This window comes from Bombina bombina, chromosome 9, assembly GCF_027579735.1.
Source record: "Bombina bombina isolate aBomBom1 chromosome 9, aBomBom1.pri, whole genome shotgun sequence".
Lineage (NCBI taxonomy): Eukaryota > Metazoa > Chordata > Amphibia > Anura > Bombinatoridae > Bombina > Bombina bombina.
In genome coordinates this window covers 284,801,360-284,827,918 of record NC_069507.1, presented here as the reverse complement: position 1 = coordinate 284,827,918, position 26,559 = coordinate 284,801,360, and the positions used below count along the sequence as shown (strand labels likewise).

The 26,559-nt window shown below is 38.9% G+C and overlaps 1 protein-coding gene across 1 annotated transcript; it reads left to right on the top strand.

Moving 5' to 3' along the window:
- The first annotated feature begins 365 nt into the window (after positions 1 to 365).
- LOC128640602 (tumor protein p63-regulated gene 1-like protein) lies at positions 366 to 17,790 on the top strand. The gene is made up of 3 exons (XM_053693071.1): positions 366 to 375; positions 16,533 to 17,167; positions 17,524 to 17,790. Exons 1-3 carry the CDS (start codon positions 366 to 368, stop codon positions 17,716 to 17,718), a joined length of 840 nt encoding a protein of 279 aa, XP_053549046.1. The 3' UTR covers positions 17,719 to 17,790.
- The last annotated feature ends 8,769 nt before the right edge of the window (positions 17,791 to 26,559 follow it).

The window sequence follows — 26,559 nt, the reverse complement described above, 5'->3', positions numbered from 1 at the left end:
TGTACGGCCTAAATATTGTATACATGTTTGCCTGTGTACTCAGGTTTCTAGTTGTACGGCCTACATATTGTATAAATGTTTGCCTAACCGTGTACTCAGGTTTCTTGTTGTACAGCCTACATATTGTATACATTTTTTCCTAACCGTGTACTCAGGTTTCTAGTTGTACGGCTTACATATTGCATACATGTTCGCCTGTGTACTGAAGTTTCTAGTTGTATGGCCTACATATTGTATAAATGTTTGCCTAACCGTGTACTCAGGTTTCTAGTTATACGGGCTACATATTGTATACATGTTTGCCTAACTGTGTGCTCAGGTTTCTAGTTGTACGGCCTACATACTGTATACATGTTCGCCTAACCATGTACTCAGGTTTCTAGTTATACGGGCTACATATTGTATACATGTTTGCCTAACTGTGTGCTCAGGTTTCTAGTAGTACGGCCTACATATTGTATACATGTTCGCCTAACTGTGTGCTTGGGTATCTAGTTGTACGGCCTACATATTGTATACATTTTCGCCTAACTGTGTGCTTGGGTATCTAGTTGTACGGCCTACATATTGTATACATGTTCGCCTAACTGTGTGCTTGGGTATCTAGTTGTACGGCCTACATATTGTATACATGTTCGCCTAACTGTGTGCTTGGGTATCTAGTTGTACGGCCTACATATTGTATACATGTTCGCCTAACTGTGTGCTTGGGTATCTAGTTGTACGGCCTATATATCGTATGTAGCTTGAACATTCCAAGAGATAAATGACATCCTTTAAGTGGCATGTTGTAAATTGCTTGATATCATATTTCTTCTTTGGGTTATAGAATTAATGTTAACAATATGTTTTGCACAATTGTAGAATGATTTACATTCTACTCATGTGCCACATTTAAAAAAAAAAAACCCCTCCAATTTATCATTTAGCCAAGTCTTTGATCTTTCTTTCCTGATGTAACTTTTTGTTAAAGGGACATTATACACCAATTTTCATATAACTGCATGTAATTACTATAAAGAAGAATATGCACAGATACTGATATAAACATCCAGTATAAAACCTTTTAAAAGCTTCCTTAGAAGCTCCCAGTTTAGCACTGTTGATGAGGTTAGCCTGGGACACCCAGTGAAGGGGGCTGGGAAATCAGAATGAACAGACACTACACACCCCCTCCCCTGCATATGAAAAGACCCATTAAACAAACAAGAGCAAGCTTGACTCTGTAGACATCAGTATACATCTAAAACTATGGGGCTTGGTTAGGAGTCTGAAATTCAGCAGAATCTTATTTAAAAATAAGCATAACTATACATTGTTACAAAAACACTCCCAGGTAGGCTATATAAATGGATCAGACTTACTGGCCCTATGGCTCTTATCTGCCGTCAAAATCTATGTTTCTATGATCATCTACAAACATTTATGCAAAGAAAAATCTAGTGTACAATGTCCCTTTAATTCTAATCTTGAATTAGCTTTTCTAAAGACAATCTTTGGGTGTTCAGTAATAATATTAGTTATATTGCTATCTTATTTTAAAACATTCCAATGTTTCCTGATAATAGTTGTTACCGTTTTATTTTGAGTGCCATAATCTAATTTTATAGGTCCTCCACTATTAGAATTAGTAACTTTTGTTTTTTTGGTTTTATCCCTATATTCTAGTAGTTCTCGTCTATATTTATTATTTATTTCCTTTCCTATTTTGTTCATGGTTTCTTCATTGTAATTTTGCTCCAAAAATCTTTCTTTTAGTATTTCAGATTGTTCATAAAGACACATTATTATCACAATTTCTTTTAATTCTAGATATTTGGCCTTTTGGAATGTTGTCCAACCATCTTTTTAAGTGACAACTACGTGTTTTAATTTATGTGTTTATTTAATCTATTGGTTTAAAAAAGTTTTTTTGTTTTAATCTTACCATTATCTATATATATTCAAATGAAGCTATGTCACAGATAGTGGGCTAGGTTTCCAACTTAATTTTATAGTACAATCATTTGCATTTAGAGTGTTCATAAAAGCATTTAATTGGATCTCATCTCCTTCCCATATTAGGAACAGCTCATCTAAGTATCTATAGTAAGACACCAGGTTCGCTACCCAGCCATGTCCTGTAAAAACATGGGAATATTCCCATGCTGCCATGTATACATTTGCATAGCTGGGTGCGAACCTGGTGCCCATAGCTGTTCCATTTGTCTGTACATGGAACTTTTTGTTAAAACAGAAAGAATTGGTCTCCAAGATCAGTTTAATTCATTTCAATATAAATTCTATTTGGAGTGGATTTAAGTTCTCACCTTGTCTATTTTTTGAAGCCATTAGGCCTTTTTATTTGTCTATATTGGTGTACAACGACGACACATCTGCTGTCACCAATATAAAGTTTTCTTTCTAATCTATCTTTTCTAGTATTTATAATATATTTAAAGTGTCTTTTAGGTATGCTCTTGTCTCAACCACATATGGTTGTAGGAATTTCTCCAAACACTTTGATAAATTACTAGTTTGTGAATTCCAATACAACCAGGCATCCTGGTGGATCAGTTAAACTTTTGTGGATTTTTGGTAAAATGTTGGTGTTTTAGGACTTAATATACCATTATCCAAACCTTCTTTTAAAAAAGATTTTAGTAATTGATCAAATTCTTTCATTGGGTTATTTTGTAATTTTCTATATGTTTTACCATAATTTTACTGTCTATAACACTCATTTTCATTCACCTCTGTTCATTATCACGATCTCCCCGCGCTTATCTACGGGTTTGATGACTGTCTTTCTTCTTTTTTTTAATTAATCTTTTTTTCAAATTCAACATGATCTTTTTTAATCTTTTGCAAATCTCTTGCAACTAGTTCTAGGAATTTGTTGATAGGGGACGATTTTAAGTGTACCGAGTAAAACTTGGATTTATTTTTAACATCTATATATTTGATCTTGTCATCATCATTAAAATCTTCCACTTTCTTACCACTAGTGTGATTTAAAAAAATATATTTTTTTAAAGTCAAATTTCTGACATATTAACCTATATAGGTTTGGAATATCTAGTTGCTTAGTACAGTCCCCAGGACAGGCCAGATATTCATTATATCTTAACTAGAGCACAGGGGAAATAATCCGCTGATCAGTAACCATGGTTACTCGCCTGTTCTCACCCATCAGATGATTATTTCACTTGTGCTCTAGTGAATATCTGGCTTGTTAAGGTTCCTGAGAACTGGAGTTAAGAAACACTGGTTTAATAGGAGCAAGATTCAATATTTTAATTTTTTCCCCTCTGTTAATTCTGTTACTTAAAGGGACAGTATACTGTAAAATTGTTTTTCCCTTAATGTGTTTCCAATTACTTTTTTTTTTTACCAAATGAGTCTAAAATGTATAAGAATTTTCATGTTAAGGTTTATTTGTGTATATTAAATAGCTCATTTTGTGTTTTGAAGCCACAACCTAATAAAATGGGTTGAGCTTGTAGATGTAATCAGATCTTATTACTTTATCACATTATGTATTATTATCATTTATTTGTATAGCGCCACCAAATTCCGTAGCGCTGGGTACAATGATAGGGGTATACAATGACAAAGATTTGTGATCAAATACAAAAACATAACAAAACTAAACAAATCTAGCACAGGAGGAAGAGGGCCCTGCTCCGGAGAGCTCACAGTCAATAGGTTTAGGGTGCAGAGACATAAGGTTGGGGTAGCTTGTTACATCGGTTGTATTTGCAGCAGTGAGTCAGGCAGTTCATGTATTAGTTTGGTTCGGAAAAGGGATGGAGGAGAGATGGTAAGCCTCTCTGAATAGGTGGGTTTTCAAGGAGTGTCTGAAGCTATTCAAGGTTGGAGACAGTCTTATGGAGTGGGTAGAGAGTTCCAGAGGACAGGAGTAGCACGTGCGAAGTCTTGGAGGCGGGAGTGGGACGTAGAGATAACAGGAGTGGAGAGACGTAGGTCAGAGGTTGATCGAAGAGGACGGGATGGGGAATATTTCACGATGAGAGAGGAAATATAGTTGGGAGTTAGACTGTTGAGTGCTTTGTAGATTAGGGTTAATACTTTAAACTGTATTCTAGAGAGTATGGGGAGCCAGTGTAGAGACTGGCAGAGCGGAGCAGCTGATGTAGATCGGCGACTTAGATGGATGAGTCTAGCTGAAGCATTCATAATAGATTGGAGGGAGGAGAGGCGGTGTTTTGGAAGGCCATTTAGGAATAGATTGCAATAATCAATGTGTGACAAAATGTGGGAATGAATAAGTATTTTTGTCGTTTTTTGAGTGAGGAAGGGACGAATTTCGGAAATGTTGCGTAGCTGTGAACGGCAGGATTTGCTAAGCGCTTGTATATGTGGGTTGAATGGGGGTTCTGAGTCTAGTGTGACCCCAAGACAGCGGACCTGGGGTGAGGTGTTGAGAGGAGAGTACATATACCTGCTTCTTTATCTAATATATTTGTCCGTAAACCAATCACCAATACTTGGAGAGAACAATAGAAAATTAACATTTTATTACCTTATCTTTTCTATACCCCACTGGGAGTATAATTTCTTCTGCTGACTGTGTTTACACAGCTTATGTATAGCTTGAAACTAAGGCCAGAAACATTCAGGATAGATAGGGATACCACAGCCTAAATAAACTATTTCAAAAGCCAATATAAGTGTAAGGGAAATACTTGTTAACAATGTAATGCACTGCAGCAGGTAAAGTGGATCATTGGGAACAAATTAAAAGGGAGAACATTTCTGAGTAAACTATCCCTTTAAATTAGATATACCTTTCACCTTTATGTCCTTCTTATTGGGGGCAATCTGTTTTCTACCCCTGGGCTGTTTCCCTTTCTTTTGTTTGGGGTAACTAATTCTGTTCAAACTGATCTTCTCTTTCCTCTCTCTAACAAATATCATCATCATTATCCTTTAGAACTTGAAATCTGTTTTTAAGTCATATAATGGGGGGTAGTTATCAAGCCGTCTACTTTTCTGCCTTCGCCGGCCCAATACGCCCGCCTAAGCTCCCCTACCTTCGCCGCCGCGGACCTGAAAAAATACGCCTAAGTTATCAAAAAAAGCTGTCAAAAAGCCGCGGGGCGATGAGCAGCGGACTGTGAGAGTCATCACTCATCAGATCTCGCTGCCCTTCGGCTGTTTGACAGCTTTCTTGCTAGCCTGTCACTAAGCACTCACACTAACTACACTGTTCTACCCCCTATACCGGCACCCCCGGAGCCTCCCGCAACTAAATAAAGTTACTAACCCCTAAACCGCCGCTCCTAGACCCCGCCGCAACTCTTATAAATGTATTAACCCCTAAACCGCCGCTCCCGGACACCGCTGCCACCTACAGTATACCTAGTAACCCCTATCCTGCCCCCCCTATACCGTCGCCCTCTATAATAAAATTATTAACCCCTATCCTGCTGATCCCGCACCTCGCCGCAACTAAATAAATAGTTTAACCCCTAAACCACCGCTCCCTGAACCCGCCGCAACCTATATTAAACCTATTAACCCCTATCCTGCCCCCCCTACACCGTCGTCACCTATAATAAATGTATTAACCCCTATCCTGCCCCCCACTACACCGCCGCCGCTGTAATCAAATTATTAACCCCTAAACCTAAGTCTAACACTAACCCTAACGCCCCCCTAACTTAAATATTAATTAAATAAATCTAAATAATATTTTTATTATTAACTAAATTAATCCTATTTAAAACTAAATACTTACCTTTAAAATAAACCCTAATATAGCTACAATATAAATAATAATTATATTGTAGCTATCTTAGGATTTATTTTTATTTTACAGGCATCTTTCAATTTATTTTAACTAGGTACAATAGCTATTAAATAGTTATTAACTATTTAATAGCTTACCTAGCTAAAATAAACTGAAATTTACCTGTAAAATAAATCCTAACCTAAGTTACAATTACACCTAACACTACACTATACTTTAATAAATTATTCCTATTTAAAACTAAATACTTACCTGTAAAATAAACCCTAAGATAGCTACAATGTAATTAATAATTACATTGTAGCTATTTTAGGATTTATATTTATTTTACAGGTAACTTTGTATTTATTTTAGCTAGTTAGAATAGTTATTAACTATTTAATAACTACCTAGCTAAAAGAAATACAAAATTACCTGTAAAATAAATCCTAACCTAAGTTACAATTAAACCTAATACTACACTATCATTAAATTAATTAAATAAACTACCTACAAATAACTACAATTAAATACAATTACATAAACTAACTAAAGTACAAAAAATAAAAAAATAAGTTACAAACATTTTAAAAATATTACAACAATTTTAAGCTACTTACACCTAATCTAAGCCCCCTAATAAAATAACAACCCCCCCCCCAAAATAAAAAAAATGCCCTACCCTATTCTAAATAAAATAAAGTTCAAAGCTCTTTTACCTTACCAGCCCTTAAAAGGGCCATTTGTGGGGGCATGCCCCAAAAAGTTCAGCTCTTTTGCCTGTAAAAGAAAAATACAACCCCCCCCAACATTAAAACCCACCACCCACATACCCCTAATCTAACCCAAACCCCCCTTACAAAAACCTAACACTAATCCCCTGAAGATCATCCTACCTTGTCTTCACTCAGCCGAGCAGCGATGGAACCGAAGTGGACATCCGGAGCGGAAGAAGTTAATCCTCCAAGCGGCGCTGAAGAAATCTTCCATCCGATGAAGTCATCATCCAGGCGGCGCTGAAGAAGTCTTTGATCCGGCCGATGTCATCTTCCAAGAGGCGCTGAAGATGTCTTCTATCCGGGCGATGTCATCTTCCAAGCCGGGTCTTGAATCTTCCTCCCGCCGACGCGGAACCTCCTTCTTCACCGACGGACTACGACGAATGAAGGCTCCTTTAAGGGACGTCATCCAAGATGGCGTCCCCTCAATTCCGATTGGCTGATAGGATTCTATCAGCCAATCGGAATTAAGGTAGGAAAAATCTGATTGGCTGATGGAATCAGCCTATCAGATTGAGCTCGCATTCTATTGGCTGTTCCGATCAGCCAATAGAATGCAAGCTCAATCTGATTGGCTGATGGAATCAGCCAATCAGATTTTTCCTACCTTAATTCCGATTGGCTGATAGAATCCTATCAGCCAATCGGAATTGAGGGGACGCCATCTTGGATGACGTCCCTTAAAGGAGCCTTCATTCGTCGTAGTCCGTCGGTGAAGAAGGAGGTTCCGCGTCGGCGGGAGGAAGATTCAAGACCCGGCTTGGAAGATGACATCGCCCGGATAGAAGACATCTTCAGCGCCTCTTGGAAGATGACATCGGCCGGATCAAAAACTTCTTCAGCGCCGCCTGGATGATGACTTCATCGGATGGAAGATTTCTTCAGCGCCGCTTGGAGGATTAACTTCTTCCGCTCCGGATGTCCACTTCGGTTCCATCGTTGCTCGGCTGAGTGAAGACAAGGTAGGATGATCTTCAGGGGATTAGTGTTAGGTTTTTGTAAGGAGGGTTTGGGTTAGATTAGGGGTATGTGGGTGGTGGGTTTTAATGTTGGGGGGGGGTTGTATTTTTCTTTTACAGGCAAAAGAGCTGAACTTTTTGGGGCATGCCCCCACAAATGGCCCTTTTAAGGGCTGGTAAGGTAAAAGAGCTTTGAACTTTATTTAATTTAGAATAGGGTAGGGCATTTTTTTATTTTGGGGGGCTTTGTTATTTTATTAGGAGGCTTAGATTAGGTGTAAGTAGCTTAAAATTGTTGTAATATTTTTAAAATGTTTGTAACTTATTTTTTTATTTTTTGTAACTTAGCTTTTTTTATTTTTTGTACTTTAGTTAGTTTATGTAATTGTATTTAATTGTAGTTATTTGTAGGTAGTTTATTTAATTAATTTAATGATAGTGTAGTATTAGGTTTAATTGTAACTTAGGTTAGGATTTATTTTACAGGTAATTTTGTATTTCTTTTAGCTAGGTAGTTATTAAATAGTTAATAACTATTTAATAACTATTCTAACTAGCTAAAATAAATACAAAGTTACCTGTAAAATAAATATAAATCCTAAAATAGCTACAATGTAATTATTAATTACATTGTAGCTATCTTAGGGTTTATTTTACAGGTAAGTATTTAGTTTTAAATAGGAATAATTTATTAAAGTATAGTGTAGTGTTAGGTGTAATTGTAACTTAGGTTAGTTTTTATTTTACAGGTAAATTTCAGTTTATTTTAGCTAGGTAAGCTATTAAATAGTTAATAACTATTTAATAGCTATTGTACCTAGTTAAAATAAATTGAAAGATGCCTGTAAAATAAAAATAAATCCTAAGATAGCTACAATATAATTATTATTTATATTGTAGCTATATTAGGGTTTATTTTAAAGGTAAGTATTTAGTTTTAAATAGGATTAATTTAGTTCATAATAAAAATATTATTTAGATTTATTTAATTAATATTTAAGTTAGGGGGCGTTAGGGTTAGACTTAGGTTTAGGGGTTAATAATTTGATTACAGTGGCGGCGGCGTAGTGGGGGGCAGGATAGGGGTTAATAAATTTATTATAGGTGGCAACGGTGTGGGGGGGCAGGATAGGGGTTAATACATTTAATATAGGTGGCAACGGTGTGGGGGGGGCAGATTAGGGGTTAATACATTTATTATAGGTGGCGACGGTGTAGGGGGGCAGGATAGGGGTTAATACATTTAATATAGGTTGCGGCGGGTTCAGGGAGCGGCGGTTTAGGGGTTAATACATTTATTATAGTTGTGGCGGGGTCAGGGAGCGGCGGTTTAGGGGTTAATATGTATAGAGTAACTTGCGGTGGGCTCCGGGAGCGGCGGTTTAGGGGGTAATAACTTTATTTAGTTGCGGCGGTGTAGGGGGGACAGATTAGTGGTGTTTCGACTCGGGGTACATGTTAGGGTGTTAGGTGTAGACATCTCCCATAGGAATGAATGGGATGTCTGTCAGCAGCGAACTTGTACTTTCGCTATGGTCAGACTCCCATTGATTCCTATGGGATCCCCCGCCTCCAGGGGTGGCGGTTTGAAAACCAGGTACGCTGGGCCGTAAAAGTGCCGAGCGTACCTGCTAGTCATTTGATAACTAGCAAAAGTAGTGAGAATGTGCCGCACTTGTGTGCGGAACATCTGGAGTGACGTAAGAATCGATCTGTGTCGGACTGAGTCCGGCGGATCGAAGCTTACGTCACAAAATTCTACTTTTGCCGGTCTCAAGCCTTTGATAACTAAGGCGAATCAGCCTCGCCACAAATACGCTGCGGGATTCCAGCGTATTTGAGGTTGACGGCTTGATAACTACCCCCCCAATATGTGATTCCTTATAATCATTTCAGGGTCTCCTATAATTTCCTTTTTTCTGGTATTTCTTTAATATATTCCATTTTTAAATTAATTTAATTTTCAACTCCATTTTAGTATTTTTATTGTATTTGTCATATTTATATATTTTTTTTCATACTTGTCTGACATTAAGCCCTGTTATACTACAGCAGTCTATGGATTGGACATTTGGAGACCAGGGTTCAATCCTCTAAAGGTGTTGTTATTTTTTCCATTCTTAGATATAGATTGAATCATTATAATAAAATACCGCACATACTCAGATCAAGGAACATACACTTAGCACAATGGTTCATTCTTAAATTGGTACCTGTGAAACCTAGGTTTGATTTCTGGGTAAAGAACATTTTGACATACATTTTTTTTTATATTTTACTTTATAACTTTTATTAGAAGTTAAACATGTATTTGTATTTCAATTTGTATTCATGTGTAATTGTACAAAACCTCCCACGTTTCAATATGAATCATAATCACGCTATTGAGCTGGTATTGTGATTTTATTGAAATATGAAATAGGGGGTCATTTTCTACAAAACTGTATATATAGTATGTAAATGTTTATGCGTTTTATTATTCTGATCTGCTGATGTAACTTGTATCTGTTATTAGATAAACAAGTGTATTATATTGTTTGGTTAATTGTTTGTTTAAAGTGCTCCGGTATTTGAATAGTTAATAAAACAGGTATTTGAAATATCCAATCAGATTGGGACTACTGGACCTATATAAGCAAGAGAATCACAACAGACGGTATCCATTGAAAAAGCCATCAAGGTGAAACTTATGTCAGGATATGTCACCAGGAAGGGACATCACATGACCACTGCAACATTCTGAGAAGCTCTCAACGCTTTACACGCGGTTCCTGTGATCTATTGAGCTTTTGAATCCTTTCTCTAGTGTGCTATTGTGTTGCTTTTGTTGTCATTATTTGTGCCTTAAGGGACTTTATTCTTTTAAGTTGTGGAATAAAGTTATATTTGATGGCCAGTTCCTGTTTTGCCGGAGTGATTTATAAAGAAAGTGCTATTTATTCAGCTAGATCAGCTCATGGCCATGTGAGTGTGTTTTAACAAGTTTTTAATTTGGCTCCATGTGAAACTGTTGCACTATTGGTTTTATTTCTTTCTATTTGAGGTTAACCACCAGCAAGTTGTAACTATTAGATACAAAGGTCCTCTAACACTGAGTCCTGTAGCACAGCAGTAAGACTATAGGTTTGTAATCAGGAGACCAGGGGTCAATCCTCAAGATAAAATTTGTGTTTCTAATTGTCTTTTCTCTTGTAAGGTGTATCCAGTCCACGGATCATCCATTACTTGTGGGATATTCTCATTCCCAACAGGAAGTTGCAAGAGGACACCCACAGCAGAGCTGTAATATAGCTCCTCCCCTAACTGTCATAGCCAGTCATTCTCTTGCAACTCTCAACAAGCAAGGACGTTGTAGGAGAGAGTGGCTAAATATAGCTAGTTTATTTTCTTCAATCAAAAGTTTGTTATTTTTAAATAGTACCGGAGTTGTGCTATTTTATCTCAGGCAGTAAATAGAAGAAGAATCTGCCTGAGGTTTCTATGATCTTAGCAGGTTGTAACTAAGATCCATTGCTATTCTCACATATGTCTGAGGGGATTACACAGATGAGGTAACTTCAGCAAGAGAATGGCGTGCAGTTTATTCTGCTATCAGGTATGTGCAGTTATAATTTTTTCTAGAGATGGAAAACACTAGAAAATGCTGCTGATACCGGATTAATGTAAGTTAAGCCTGAATACAGTGATTTAATAACGACTGGTATCATGCTTACTCCCAGGGGTAATACCCTTATGATATTGCAATATAAAACGTTTGCTGGCATGTTTAATCGTTTTTATATATGCTTTGGTGATAAAACTTTATTGGGGCCTAGTTTTTTCCACATGGCTGGCTTAAATTTTGACTAGAAACAATTTCCACTGTTGTATAAAAGTTACAGTTGGTGCAGTTAAAATTACAAACTGTGACATCCAGCTTCCCTCAAAGGCCCTCTGAATGCTATAGGACATCTCTAAAGGGCCCAAAGGCTTTCCAAGGTCATTTATTGGGGAAGGTAGGGCCACAGCTTGCTGTGGCAGTTGGTTGTGACTGTTAAAAAATGTCTTTCGTTTTTTTGATCCGTTTTTTGAACTAAGGGGTTAATCATCCATTTGCAAGTGGGTGCAATGCTCTGTTAGCCTATTATACACACTGTAAAAATTTCGTTTGATTTACTGCATTTTTTCTCTGTTTTTCAAATTCTGACAAAATTTGTTTCTCTTAAAGGCACAGTACCGTTTTTTATATTTGCTTGTTAACTTGATTTAAAGTGTTTTCCAAGCTTGCTAGTCTCATTGCTATTCTGTATAAACATGTCTGACATAGAAGAAACTCCTTGTTTATTATGTTTAAAAGCCATGGTGGAACCCCCTCTTAGAATGTGTACCAAATGTACTGATTTCATTTTATGCAATAAAGATCATTTTCTGTCTTTAAAAAATTTATCACCAGAGGAATCTGACGAGGGGGAAGTTATGCCAACTAACTTTCCCCAGGTGTCAGACCCTTTGACTCCCGCTTAAGGGACTCACGCTCAAATGGCGCCAAGTACATCTAGGGCGCCCATAGCGTTTACTTTACAAGACATGGCGGCAGTCATGGATAATACACTGTCAGCGGTATTAGCCAGACTACCTGAACTTAGAGGTAAGCAAGATAGCTCTGGGGTGAGACAAAATGCAGAGCATACTGACGCTTTAAGAACCATGTCTGATACTGCCTCACAATATGCAGAAGCTGAGGAAAGAGAGCTTCAGTCAGTGGGTGATGTTAATGACTCAGGAAAGATACCTGATTCTAATATTTCTACATTTAAATTTAAGCTTGAACACCTCAGCGTGTTGCTTAGGGAGGTTTTAGCTGCTCTGAATGACTGTGATACCATTGCAGTGCCAGAGAAATTGTGTAGACTGGATAAATACTTTGCAGTGCCGGTGTGTACTGATGTTTTTCCAAATACCTAAAAGGTTTACAGAAATTATTAATAAGGAATGGGATAGACCAGGTGTGCCGTTCTCTTCCCCTCCTATTTTTAGAAAAATGTTTCCAATAGACGCCACCACACGGGACTTATGGCAGACAGTTCCTAAGGTGGAGGGAGCAGTTTCTACTCTAGTAAAGAGTACTACTATCCCTGTCGAGGACAGTTGTGCTTTTTTTTTTTAGATCCAATGGATAAAAAATTAGAGGTTACCTTAAGAAAATATTTTTCAACAAGGTTTTATCCTACAGCCCCTTGCATGCATTGCCCCTGTTACTGCTGCTGCGGCGTACTGGTTTTAGTCTCTGGAAGATGCTTTACAGGTAGCGACTCCATTGGATGACATACTTGGCAAACTTAGAGCACTTAAGCTAGCCAATTCTTTTATTCTGATGCCATTGTTCATTTGACTAAACTAACGGCTAAAAATTCTGGTTTTGCTATACAGGCGCGCAGAGCGCTATGGCTTAGATCATGGTCAGCTGACGTGACTTCAAAATCTAAGCTACTTAACATTCCCTTCAAGGGGCAGACCTTATTCGGGCCTGGTTGAAGGAGATTATTGCTGATATCACTGGAGGAAAAGGTCATGCCCTTCCTCAGGACAGGTCCAAATCTAGGGCCAAACAGTCTAATTTTCGTGCCTTTCAAAACTTCAAGGCAGGTGCGGCATCAACTTCCTCTAATAATAAATAAGAGGGAACTTTTGCTCAATCCAAGACGGTCTGGAGACCAAACCTGACCTGGAAAAAAGGTAAGCAGGTAAAAAAGCCTGCTGCTGCCTCTAAGACAGCATGAAGGAACGGCCCCCTATCCGGGAACGGATCTAGTAGGGGGCAGACTTTCACTCTTTGCCCAGGCGTGGGCAAGAGATGTTCAGGATCCCTGGGCGTTGAAAATTATATCCCAGGGATATCTTCTGGACTTCAAAGCTTCCCCCCCAAAAGGGAAATTTCACCTTTCACAATTATCTGCACATCAGATAAAGAGAGAGGCATTCTTACACTGTGTACGAGACCTCCTAGTTATGGGAGTGATCCATCCAGTTCCAAAGGAGGAACAGGGACAGGGTTTTTACTCAAATCTGTTTGTGGTTCCCAAAAAAGAGGGAACCTTCAGACCAATTTTGGATCTAAAGATCTTAAACAAATTCCTCAAAGTTCTGTCGTTCAAGATGGAAACTATTCGTACCATCCTACCACTGATCCAGGAGGGTCAATATATGACTACAGTGGATCTAAAGGATGCTTATCTTCACATTCCGATACACAAAGATCATCATCGGTTTGTCAGGTTTGCCTTTCAAGACAGGCATTACCAGTTGTAGCTCTTCCCTTGGGATTAGCTACAGCCCCAAGAATCTTTACAAAGGTTCTAGGGTCACTTATGGCAATCCTAAGGCCGCGGGGCATAGCAGTAGCCCCTTATTTAGACGACATCCTGATACAGGCGTCAAACTTCCAAATTGCCAAGTCTCATACGGACGTAGTACTGGCATTTCTGTGGTCGCATTGGTGGAAAGTGAACGAGGAAAAGAGTTCTCTCCCCACTCACAAGAGTTTCCTTTCTAGGGACTCTGATAGATTCTGTAGAAATGAAAATTCACCTGACGGAGTCCAGGTTATCAAAGCTTCTAAATTCCTGCTGGGTTCTTCATTCCATTCCGCGCCCTTCGGTGGTTCAGTGTATGGAAGTAATCGGCTTAATGGTAGCGGCAATGGACATAGTGCCGTTTGCACGCTTACATCTCAGACCGCTGCAACTATGCATGCTCAGTCAGTGGAGCGGGGATTACACAGATTTGTCCCCTCAACTGAATCTGGACCAAGAGACCAGGGATTCTCTTCTCTGGTGGCTATCTCGGGTCCATCTGTCCAAAGGTATGACCTTTCGCAGGCCAGATTGGACAATTGTTACGACAGATGCCAGCCTTCTAGGTTGGGATGCAGTCTGGAACTCCCTGAAGGCTCAGGGATCGTGGACTCAGGAGGAGTCTCTCCTTCCATTAAATATTCTGGAACTAAGAGCGATATTCAAGGCTCTTCAGGCTTGGCCTCAGTTAGCAACTCTGAGGTACATCAGATTTCAGTCGGACAACATCACGACTGTAGCTTACATCAAACATCAAGGGGGAACGAGAAGTTCCCTAGAGATGTTAGAAGTTTCAAAAATAATTAGCTGGGCAGAGATTCACTCTTGCCACCTATCAGCTATCCATATCCCAGGGCACTGGGAGGCGGATTTTCTAAGTCATCAGACTTTTCATCCGGGAGAGTGGGAACTCCATCCGGAGGTATTTGCACAACTGATTCATTGTTGGGGTAAACCAGAACTGGATCTCATGGCGTCTCGCCAGAACGCCAAGCTTCCGTGTTACGGATCCAGGTCCAGGGATCCCAAGGCGACACTGATAATGCTCTAGCAGCGCCCTGGTCTTTCAACCTGGCTTATGTGTTTCCACCGTTTCCTCTGCTCCCTCGACTGATTGCCAAGATCAAGCAGGAGAGAGCATCTGTGATTCTGATAGCACCTGCGTGGCCACGCAGGACCTGGTATGCAGATCTAGTGGACATGTCATCCTTTCCACCATGGTCTCTGCCTCTGAAACAGGACCTTCTACTTCAGGGTCCTTTCAACCATCCAAATCTAATTTCTCTGAGACTGACTGCCTGGAGATTGAACGCTTGATTTTATCAAAGCGTGGCTTCTCCGAGTCAGTTATTGATACCTTAAGACAGGCACGAAAGCCTGTCACCAGGAAAATTTACCATAAGGTATGGCGTAGATATCTTTATTGGTGTGAATCCAAGGGTTACTCATGGAGTAAGGTCAGGATTGCTAGGATATTATCTTTTCTCCAAGAAGGTTTGGAAAAAGGATTGTCAGCTAGTTAAGCATCTGGCAGATGTTCCAGACGTTGAGGCATTTTGTCAGGCTTTAGTTAGAATTAAGCCTGTGTTTAAACCTGTTGCTCCACCATGGAGCTTAAACTTGGTTCTTAAGGTTCTTCAAGGAGTTCCGTTTGAACCTCTTCATTCCATAGATATCAAGCTTTTATCTTGGAAAGTTCTTTTTTGGTAGCTATTTCCTCGGCTCGTAGAGTCTCTGAGCTATCTGCCTTACAATGTGATTCTCCTTATCTGATTTTTCATATGGATAAGGTAGTCCTGCGTACCAAACCTGGGTTCTTACCTAAGGTGGTATCTAACAAGAATATCAATCAAGAGATTGTTGTTCCATCCTTGTGTTACACAATCTGGACGTGGTCCGTGCTTTAAAGTTTTACTTACAAGCTACTAAAGATTTTTGTCAAACATCTGCTTTGTTTGTTGTCTACTCTGGACAGAGGAGAGGTCAAAAGGCTTCGGCAACCTCTTTTTCTTTTTGACTAAGAAGCTTAATCCGCTTAGCCTATGAGACTGCTGGACAGCAGCCTCCTGAAAGGATTACAGCTCATTCCACTAGAGCTGTGGCTTTCACTTGGGCCTTTAAAAATGAGGCTTCTTTTGATCAGATTTGCAAGGCGACGACTTGGTCTTCGCTTCATATTTTTTCAAAATTTTACAAATTTGATACTTTTGCTTCTTCGGAGGCTATATTTGGAAGAAAGGTTTTACGGGCAGTGGTTCCTTCCATTTAAGTTCCTGCCTTGTCCCTCCCTTCATCCGTGTACTTTAGCTTTGGTATTGGTATCCCACAAGTAATGGATGATCCGTGGACTGGATACACCTTACAAGAGAAAACACAATTTATGCTTACCTGATAAATTTATTTCTCTTGTGGTGTATCCAGTCCACGGCCCGCCCTGTCATTTTAAGGCACGTCATTTTTAAATTTAAACTACAGTAACCACTGCACCCTATGGCTCCTCCTTTCTCGGCTTGTTTTCGGTCGAATGACTGGCTATGACAGTTAGGGGAGGAGCTATATTACAGCTCTGCTGTGGGTGTCCTCTTGCAACTTCCTGTTGGGAATGAGAATATCCCACAAGTAATGGATGATCCGTGGACTGGATACACCACAAGAGAAATAAATTTATCAGGTAAGCATAAATTGTGTTTTTATTTAAGGGCCTTGCCGTACTGACGAGACCTCTTAGAATATTCAGGTTTTGAATATCAGGCCCTGTATCACTATTGTGCCTCTCCCTATCCCCACCTGTACCACTTCCCATCGCTACCTTGCCTTTATTCATTATTATCTGCCCTTTTCTCATCAATCTATCCACCACTTCTATTGGGCACTTACCTATCTTCCTCTCCTGTTTTATTTTACAGATGTCAGGGTCCTGCTCTTAGGGTGCAGTGGGACAAGTTTCGGGCACAGCCATCATTTCTTTCCCGTTGGAATCCATGGGCTGAAGACCTTCCCTACATTATCCTGACCCAGCATCCAGGGGCCACAAACCATAAAGTATTTGTACAGCAGTCTGAGGTGACCAACCAGAAACATTCCACCCCAACTCCAGGAGCTGCCACTGAGAAGGATCTGGCACAGCAACAAGGGGTCACAGACCAGGCAAATTTTAGGCAGCCACTGAAGGCTGCCACTAATGAAAAACATTCAGAGGTCATAGAAGAAGCATCTCATAAGGACCTGAGCCAGTATCCAACGCCCTGTAGACAGGCAAATTCTGTTCAGTCCACTGATGATACCACAGAGGCCATCACACTTAGAGGCAATACAAAGTTCTCAGGAGCCACCAAACACAGAGAGCTGGAAGAAATGTGTTCGGTAAGGAGGGAAATAAATGGGTAACACAGGGATTATAGGTAATAGCAGAAATAAAAGTAAACAGATTTCTAAAAGAAAAGACAAATCTACCAGTCACATTATTAGACTATTTTGTGTCCTCTTTTTGATGTATCTGCTGCTGCTTCCGGTGATCCGCACATAACAAAACCCTCCTTTATGCTCCCTGTCTTTAAATAACCCCACTCTCCTACACCTTTATTTATACCTCATGTCACCAGCTTGTTTGTGTAGAATCATGGCACCAGTGTATATGCTCTTAACTTTTATTGATTGTCTGTCTATTTTTCTCTATAGTCTCTCTCTCATGCCTACTGTAATTGCCTCTTGTTTCGCAGGTGGAACAGTTCATGGAGCATCTGGTAGAATCTGTGAAATGTGCACATAAGCTAAGTCCTCTGCCAGGGCGAGCTAACGGGCTCTTAGTCCTTCACAGATCGGTGAACATGGACACATCTTTGGGGCTCCTCTCACTACTCAACAACAGTATTCAGTTGGGTTATGCCAAATCCCGAGCAGGATTTGGATTCTAAAGCTATCGAATAATTTTGCAATGATATATAATTATTGTATTATTTTCTTATGTAAAGATAAATGGAGAGTAACACAGTGTAATGTTCAATATGTTAACAGTATATGTGTTAACTAGGCTGCAAGCTGTATATGATGGTCAGTGTGTGCGTTTGATGTCCAATGTGTGCGCCTGTATGATGGTCAGTGTTGGTCAAGAGTGATGGTAATGGTTTAGGGTAATGGTGTTGGTCTAAAGTGCTGGTCTAGGGTTGGGGTGTTGGTCTAGAGTTTAGGGTGCAACTCTAGAGTAAGGGTGTTCGTCTAGTGTACTCACAGCACCCAGGTCCATAATAATTATGGGGGTTTCACATCATTAAACTAACAAACATAATAATCTGCAAATAAAAAAAATGGATAGCTTTCTACTTAAAGACACGATGAGTCCACGGATCATCTTCATTACTTATGGGATATTCACTTCCTGGTCAGCAGGAGGAGGCAAATAGAACCACAGCAGAGCTGTTAAATAGCTCCTCCCTTCCCTCCCACCCCAGTCATTCTCTTTGCCTACGTTAGTGATAGGCAGAGGTAAAGTGAGGTGTTAGTTTAGATTCTTCAATCAAGAGTTTATTATTTTTAAAGTAGTGCCAGAGAGTGCTGCTTTGTTCTAGGGTGTAGCCGTAGTCCATATCAGTCTCTACAGTAGAGCTTTTGGTGGCTTTAAAGCAATGGGAACTGGTGGGACATAATTCTCACTGCGCCTCCCATACTGATGCTGCCCTGTCTAAGAAATCCTGAAGTATTTTACTCAGGACTTTCGTTTTCTTGCCAGTTCCATGGGAGGGAGAGGACCTCTTAAACCTGGAACTGCCTTACTGCCAGGCAGAACATGAGGTAAGTGCTAGTCTTTTTTTCTGGGGGCAAAGATCTCAGAGGTTTGGGCACTTTCTTAAATTTCCATTTGAAAACCTCATTTAACTTGACTTTAGACTCCCCTTGATTTAGCAGGGGATATTTAGGCAGTTAAGATGCAGGTAATGGCTTGTCTTTCTTTCCCCTGGCTAATAATAAGGGCTGGGTGAAAGAGACAGTATTTCTGTTGACATTTAGATTTGAGCTTGCATTGCATTTTTACTCAGACCCTAATACACTGTTGGGCACAGATGTAATAATCCGGACACTAAAAGACTGAGCAACTTAATCATGTTGCTAGTCAGTCTGTTTGTTTGATCCCGGGGGTGTAAATGGCGACCGGGAGATACTTGTTTGCCTTTATTCTTATGGGCTACCAGTGTAGGTACGGTGTGTGGTGTCACCGCAATAAGCAGCGGTGTCGCATCCTTTAACTTAAGTCTGCAGTTTTTATCATTTTACTCCCGGTGCCTTTACTCAAGAAACAATGGCGACCGGGAGGTAAATTGGATGACGCCCACGAGGGGTGGAGTTGTAAAACGGCGCCAAGGCTTCCCTCCTCCCTCCTGTCAGTGGTTTGCGCTAGGACTGGAGAATGGCGCCGGGTAGAGAGACTCTTTCTTCTGGCCACTTCCGGTTATCGGAAGATGTGGGGAAAATTTTTGTCTAAACAATTGCGCTCCGGTTAGCTCTACAATGAGGCAGCTTTTGTGTAGGCAGGTTGTCTACCACTTCAGCTGGGTCAAACTGAGGGTATAGATGAAAAGTTCATAATACATCTACAATGTTTGACATAATTATAATAATAAAGATGTGTTTTCCTTTTAACATTTAAAGGGACAGTACCACTTGCCATATGTTGATTTTATTTACAATTGGTGAAGATCTTTTTATTTCATTTTCCTGCTATATGTGAGGCAGGGTGATTAAATATTTATTTTTCTATCTCACATGCAGTGCCCTGCGGTTCCTTGCTATTTACAATCTGGAATCGGCAAAAGGCATAGTTTCCTTAATGTTACGATGATGTCTATGGACAGCAATATTGACATGCTAATTTCCTTGTTTCTGCGCACAGAAATAAGAAATTACTTTTAAAATTTAAAGAGACAGGAACATTTTTTATCTGTTAATTTTATTTAAGAAATTTCAACTGTTTATTTGTTTAACTAATCCTTTCTGTTAGGATGGAACAGGAGCACACAAAAAATAGTTACTTTTTAAATTTAAAGAGACTAACGTTTTTTATGTGTTCATTTTTATTAACAGATTTTCTCTTTTTCTGAGCCTACTCCTTCTCAGGCTTTTGCTGTTTAGGAGTCTGCTGACATGGTCAATCTAGGCCACAAATTTCTCCTATAGTGTCTCTCACACTCCACCCGGAGTTACTCTACATTTCTTGCTTTCTATGTTTTTCCCGCGTGGTAAAAAATCATTACTAGAGGAATTATTGTTTAATCATTTAGGGTGATTGATTCAGTAGTAGCTATTCAGAATGGTTATTCCCTGTTAACTGAAAGAGGAAGATACTTTGGGATTATCTGAGAGAGAATTCTCAGACTCAGGTGAATATCATTTTTATTTGATCCTGACATTGTTTTTCTTTCAGTTTCTAAGATTGAACACCTCCATTTGTTACTTTAGCTACTCTGGGCGACTCCGACTCTACTGGCGTTATCTATCCTTGTGCGTCCAGTAAGTTTATAAGGAAAGGAAGAGTTATCATTCCCTATATTTAAAAACATGTTCCCCATAGCCGACTCAGCTAGGGAGTCTGGGAAAATATTCCCTAGGGTGGAAGAAGTAGTTTCCAGCTTAGCTGAGAGAACTACTATATCCTTAGAGGGTAGTTTGGTTTTCAAAGGTCCTATGGACAAAAGATAAGAAGGGATGGACACCAGGGTTTACAATAGCATCCAGCTGTGTACTTTGCTATGGCTTGACGGCTTAATGGGCTGAGGCTTCTAAGTCGGAAACTTCCCTGGATAAAATCCAGGATAGGTTAAAAGCAAAGGGACTAATTTCTTTCCTTTCAAGTTATCAAACTGGGAGCATGGGTTTCAGGTTTCTCTGTTCCGGCTCACAGAACCTTATGGTTAGAGCCTTGTTCTTCGGATGGATGCTCTAAGTCTAAGCTTGTCGGGAATAATCTCTTTTGAAATTTAAAGAATTTCAACAAAAAAAAAAGAGAAGTTTTTCTCCCAGAGGCAGGTTCTGTTTTCAAGATTATCTACAGATCAGACAAGAGGAGAGGTGTTCTTACACTGTGTAGGAGACCTCTCAGACCTGGGAGTGATTGTTCCAGTCCAAAGGTGTGTGGTTACCAAATTAAGAGGGAACCTTCAGCCCACTCTTTTAGATCTCAAGAGTCTAAACAAATTTATTAGTGTACCGTCCTTCTAGATGGAAACTATTCGTTCCATTCTTCCCTTGATCCGAGAGGGTCAATTTATGACAACAGTAGATTTAAAGGACGCGTACCTGCATGTTCCCATTCACAGGGATCATCACAAGTTCTAAAGGTTTGCCTTTCTAGACAAACATTTTCAGTTTGTGGCTCTTCCTTTCGGTCTTGCCACGACTCCCAGAATCTTCACAAAGGTTCTGGGGTCTCTGCTTGCGGTGCTTCGTTCAAGAGGCATTACAGTGGCATTGTATCTGGACGACATTCTAGTTCAGGCGCCGTCCTTTCAGCTAGCAAATTCTCACACAAAATTGGTAGTGATTTTCCTTAGGTCACATGGGTGGAAGGTGAATCTAGAAAAGAGCTCTTTAGTTCCTCATACAAGAGTGACCTTTCTAGGGACCATCATAGACTCTCTGTCTATTATGATTTTTTTGACAGAAGTCAGGAAATTAAAGATTATCGTTACTTGCCTAGCTCTGCAATCTTATTCTCGCCTTTCAGTGGCTCAGTGCTTGGAGTTAATAGGTCTGATGGTAGCGGCGATGGACATTGTCCCGTTTGCTTGCTTTCATCTCAGAACTCTGCAGTTGGACATGCTCAAACAATGGAACGGAAATTATTTGGACTTGTCCCCTCGATTTCTATTGGCACAGGAGACAAAGGAGTCTCTTCTTGGTGGTTGTCTCTAGATCTTCTCTCCCAGGGAACGTGTTTTTCACAGACCTTTCTAGGAGATTGTGACAACAGATGCCAGCCTTCTCAGAGGGCTCAGGGGATATGGTCTTGGAAAGAGTCTTTGTTACCCATAAACATTCTGGAACTAAGAGCGATCTACAATGCTCTTCCAGCCTGGCCTCAGCTGGCTTCGGTTCAGTTTATCTGGTTCCAGTCGGACAACATAACGTCAGTTGCCTACATCAATCTTCAAGGAGGAACAAGAAGTTCTTTGGCGCTGGCAGAGGTCTCCAAAATAATTCAGTGGAGGTGTGGGTTTGGACCAGCGCCAACTTAGCCCCTGTGAGCCTAAGGGTGGTGGCACCTAGTAGCCACCGAGGTAGCAAACGATATATGTAAGAATATCCCTTTGGCGCCTATCAAGGATGGCAGAGGGGAAATAACTGGTGGTTAGGACTGAAAAACTTTGTGTTTGGGTATGAGAGTGTGGGCAAATCCCAAAGATTGGAACTAGTGTGGTCCAAAAATACAATCTTTTAATAGGTTGGCAAATCTAAAACAATATATCATAAAAACAGAATCACATAAAGTTAAAATACAAAATATAGATATATATCTCTATAAATCATGGATCCATGATAAACAACAGCTGTATAAAAACCAAAAAAAGTACACAAAAATGATGCAGGAATATATAACAATAAATCGTGCAAAGATATTTAAAAACAATAAAACTCTATTCAGGTATTTAACAGTATATCTAGCAAAGATATAAAAACAATAAATCTATTTCACAATGAATCTTATGATATGTGTGTTGCACTGTGCATCAGATATGAGACAAAAAAAATAAATAAATCAATATGAGGATGAAAAGATTATCCTTGGGCTTCAATCAATCCTGGGATAATAGTTTATAAAGTGCTAGTGGTCGATGCGTGTAAATGTCACAAGGTGAGAGTGTCCAAATCCTACGTGTGGAAATTAAAAGTTCAAATGGTGTTCAATCCGGTGTTAATCAAAAATACAAAAATGAAAAATCAAAGGAAAATATAATAAAAAATAATAATAAAAAATATGTCCGTGGTTCCAAAAAAGGTACAAAAAATGTGTAAATCAAAAGATGAGTGGTGCAGGAAGGTATAAAAAAGATGAAACAGTATATATATATATATATATATATATATATATATATATATATGTGTATATCCTATAGAGGACAACACAATATTATATAAAATAGGGGCGCTATCTATATATAATGATGCTGGAAAAAATTATTGTAATCTATAGTAAACAGGTTTCAAAACACATATATTCGGTGTTCACAATAAATCAGTTCCAGAAATAGTAGTACTTATGTCATCACAAATTAGCTCATACCATACAAACTGTAATACAGAATGTCCAAAATAGACAAAAGATAAAAAATAATAAAAAATGTCCAAAGTAAAGTCCAAAAAATCCCTTTAAGGTTATAAAGGTGTAAGGCAGCTCTCCTCGATGTATAAGGCCATCCACAACAGGTTAATCTATAATGAAATAGAGAAGGCGCCACATAGCATAATTCCGTATATTAAATCAGATTTTAAGATAGTAGTTTAGAACCACTCACGTGTATAAAAGCACCAAGATGTAGTGCTAGCTAGGCAGACCGGAACCTCAGAGTTGTCCGGTAAACTCTCCTCCTGGGCAAAGATTCCTGCAAGCCAAGATAGGTGTTCACCAAATGGGCTGTCAGTCAGGAAGGCACCGTCCCACCTCCAGCAGAGGTATAATATAACTCCAAAAAGGATGTCCACGAAAAGACAACGTAGCAAGTTGTATATATTTAAAAGTGTTTATTATAACACATTAAAAACACAGCAACGCGTTTCTCAGTATCATGTACTGTTTCATCAGGCTGAATAAAACTATACAACATTTGCTACTTAATATACTCTATACTAACCAGTAAAAAGCTGTTTAGCATACACACCCTAATCTCTCTTAATTAGTCATGTGACTCACAGGTCATATGCTAACATACAGCATATAAATAAACTACAAATAAACATCATATGAATAAACTTATCATTCATTTAAATCCCCCTGATAATATATTCGATTATTCAAATCTCATTTGCAGATTGCACAGTGTAGTCCTTACACTATCTCTTGTTTTTAGTTGTTACGTGTTTATAAACACTATATGTCTCATTCCAGAGGATTTCTATGCTATCGACAATTGTTTTGAATTATTTTTACGAAAAGTTTCTTTTCTATTAGTTCCGTTGTTCTATTATTAGAGGTATGTGTATATAGGACTATTGTTTTATATACTTTGTTGCGGTCTCACAAACTTTAATCACTTTCTATCACATTCAGTTTTCAAAGAATATTCCTTAGTGATTTTACTACGATTACGTCTCAGTGTGTCAGGAACCAAGCCTCCAGATTAAAAAGAAAAAGAAAAGGTCTGGGAGGCATTCTGCTAAGAAGGGCTATGTGGGGATTTGAACCTGTGGCTCTGTGGTTACTATTCCTGTTTGCTTGCAAGTCAGTTTGCTTGTGTGTTGAGCCACAGCCAGTTCTAGTAATAGCAAGGAACTTAAAAGATCTGATAAATAACTATTTGCCTTACTTGTTATTACACCTGTGCAACACACAGGTGTTCTCAATTCTGGAATTAATCAGAACCAACCCTGTGCAAAACCTCCCTATTTAAGGATGGCTTTTAGTCTGCATTAGTATCTTCACATTGGATCTGTTTTGTCAAGTCAGAACCTGTTTCCTGTACTTCTTTGGAGAAAGATTTCCTTTGCACCTGTTTACAAGGTATTACCAGGAGAAAGCCTTTACCTTTAAACCTGTTACCAATCTACAAGTTTGTTTCCTGCTTTATGCAATTCCTGCACCTGGCCATTGCCAGGAGAAAGATTTCCTTTGCACCTGTTTACAAGGTATTACCAGGAGAAAGCCTTTACCTTTAAACCTGTTACCAATCTTCAAGTTTGTTTCCTGCTTTATGCAAATTCCTGCACTCAGCTATTGCCAGGAGAAAGACTTCACCTTTGCACCTGTTTACAAGGTATTACCAGGAGAAAGACTTTACCTTTAAACCAGTTACCAGTTCACAAGTTTGTATCCTGCCTTGTGCAAATCCTGCACTCAGCAATTACCAGGAGAAAGACTTTACCTTTAAACCTGCTACCTGTTTACAAGTTGTTTTCTGCCTTGTGCAAATCTTACATTTTAGTTATTACCAAGAGAAAGACTTTCCTTTTTGAATCTGCATCTCTGCTTACTTTGTTTGTTTATTTTCACTCCTGCTGTATGTGGTCTTAACATACCTGAGTAGCATATTTAAATATTCTGCAAGTATTTGCTTAAACAAAGTATTTTGTTGTTTAAATAAATTTGTTTTCATTTTCAATCAGTATGGCTTCTACTAATCTTCCTTGAAAGCAACTGTTCCAGACAATGAGGCTCTCACATGATATCCTGAGACAGAACATGACACAGTGGGTACATATATATATATATACTGTTTCTATTAAGCTTGATAGGCCTAGCTTATAGGGAGCTGCAATCAATATGTTGTCTAATAATGAGAGACACAATCAAAGAATGTTATTAACATCCAATATACCTATTCAATCTAATAATGAATTACAACAATCAGCCTCTAGTACTAATACCCCCACAATCTACAACCTATTCTCCAAACTAGAAGAGTTAATAAACATAGAGTGTAGACATTGGTGGGACTTAGATACTTTGAAGAAATATGTAAACAAAAAACAGGTCCCTAGAGGCAAAAACTGTTCATTTAAAAACGATCCTGATCTACTCTCTAAGTGGGAAGATATTTTAACCAATTGTTCTCTGAAACTAATAGATTTACTTATCGTACATAGAGAAAATTTGGTACAAAAGACGAGTCTAGAAATTGAAAATATACAAAATCAACTTAATGACTTCAAATCGCATAAAGAATATGAAGAACTAAACAGAATGGTTTTAGAAAAAACAGACAAATTTCAACAAGAAATTATAGCAATTAAATTGAAAAAAATGGCTAGAGATGATGAAGACTACTTGAAAGATATAGTTTATACATACAACAAAGAAAAAACTAAACAGACATCACAAGGAAACCCAACTCACCAGACACTGAAGGTAATAATCACACTTATGAATCTAATGAACACTCTGAGTGGACACTTGTGAACAGACAGAACAGAAATAAGGATAGAAATAAAAATAGGTATGGGAACTTTAATAAAAATAAAAACACATATGGTACTAATAACTTTTATCATAAGGGTAACCACCATAAAAATAAAGCAGTGGCTCCTGAACCATACCCATATGATTTAAGACAAAAACTAACTGACAATAGGGTTCACCATAAAAGAGAGGATAACCAATCATATAATAGGAGAGAGAATAACCAATATCACAATAGTCATAGGAATTATGAACAAATTCCTATACAACAAAATGATGGCCAGATTGCCACCACTTCTTTTCATTCTGAAAGAAACTGTACACCTAATACACAATATGGAAATTACCAAACCCCTGATAGACCTTTATATTCAGATAAAGCAAGGAATACCAACTCACATAATGAACACTCATTTTTTAGAGAGACGCCCAACACCGAGATACCAACAAACGAATATATCACATTATCTCGAACCCCTCACAACACATACCCCAAATTTCAAAAACAAAAGGGTACACGTAGAAGAGGATCCAGAGGACACCATAGAGCCTCCAAAGAAAAGAGATTACAGACACTAAAAAAAGGGATTTTCAATTTATCATCCCATCATCTGAGTGAGGATGAAGTAAGGGTTCTAGGAAAGGGACTCTCCTT

Excerpts from the sequence above, each read along its gene's own strand:
- LOC128640602 (XM_053693071.1), top strand. Across the intron at positions 17,168-17,523 it reads AGCTGGAAGAAATGTGTTCG|GTGGAACAGTTCATGGAGCA; the intron begins GTAAGGAGGGAA and ends CTTGTTTCGCAG.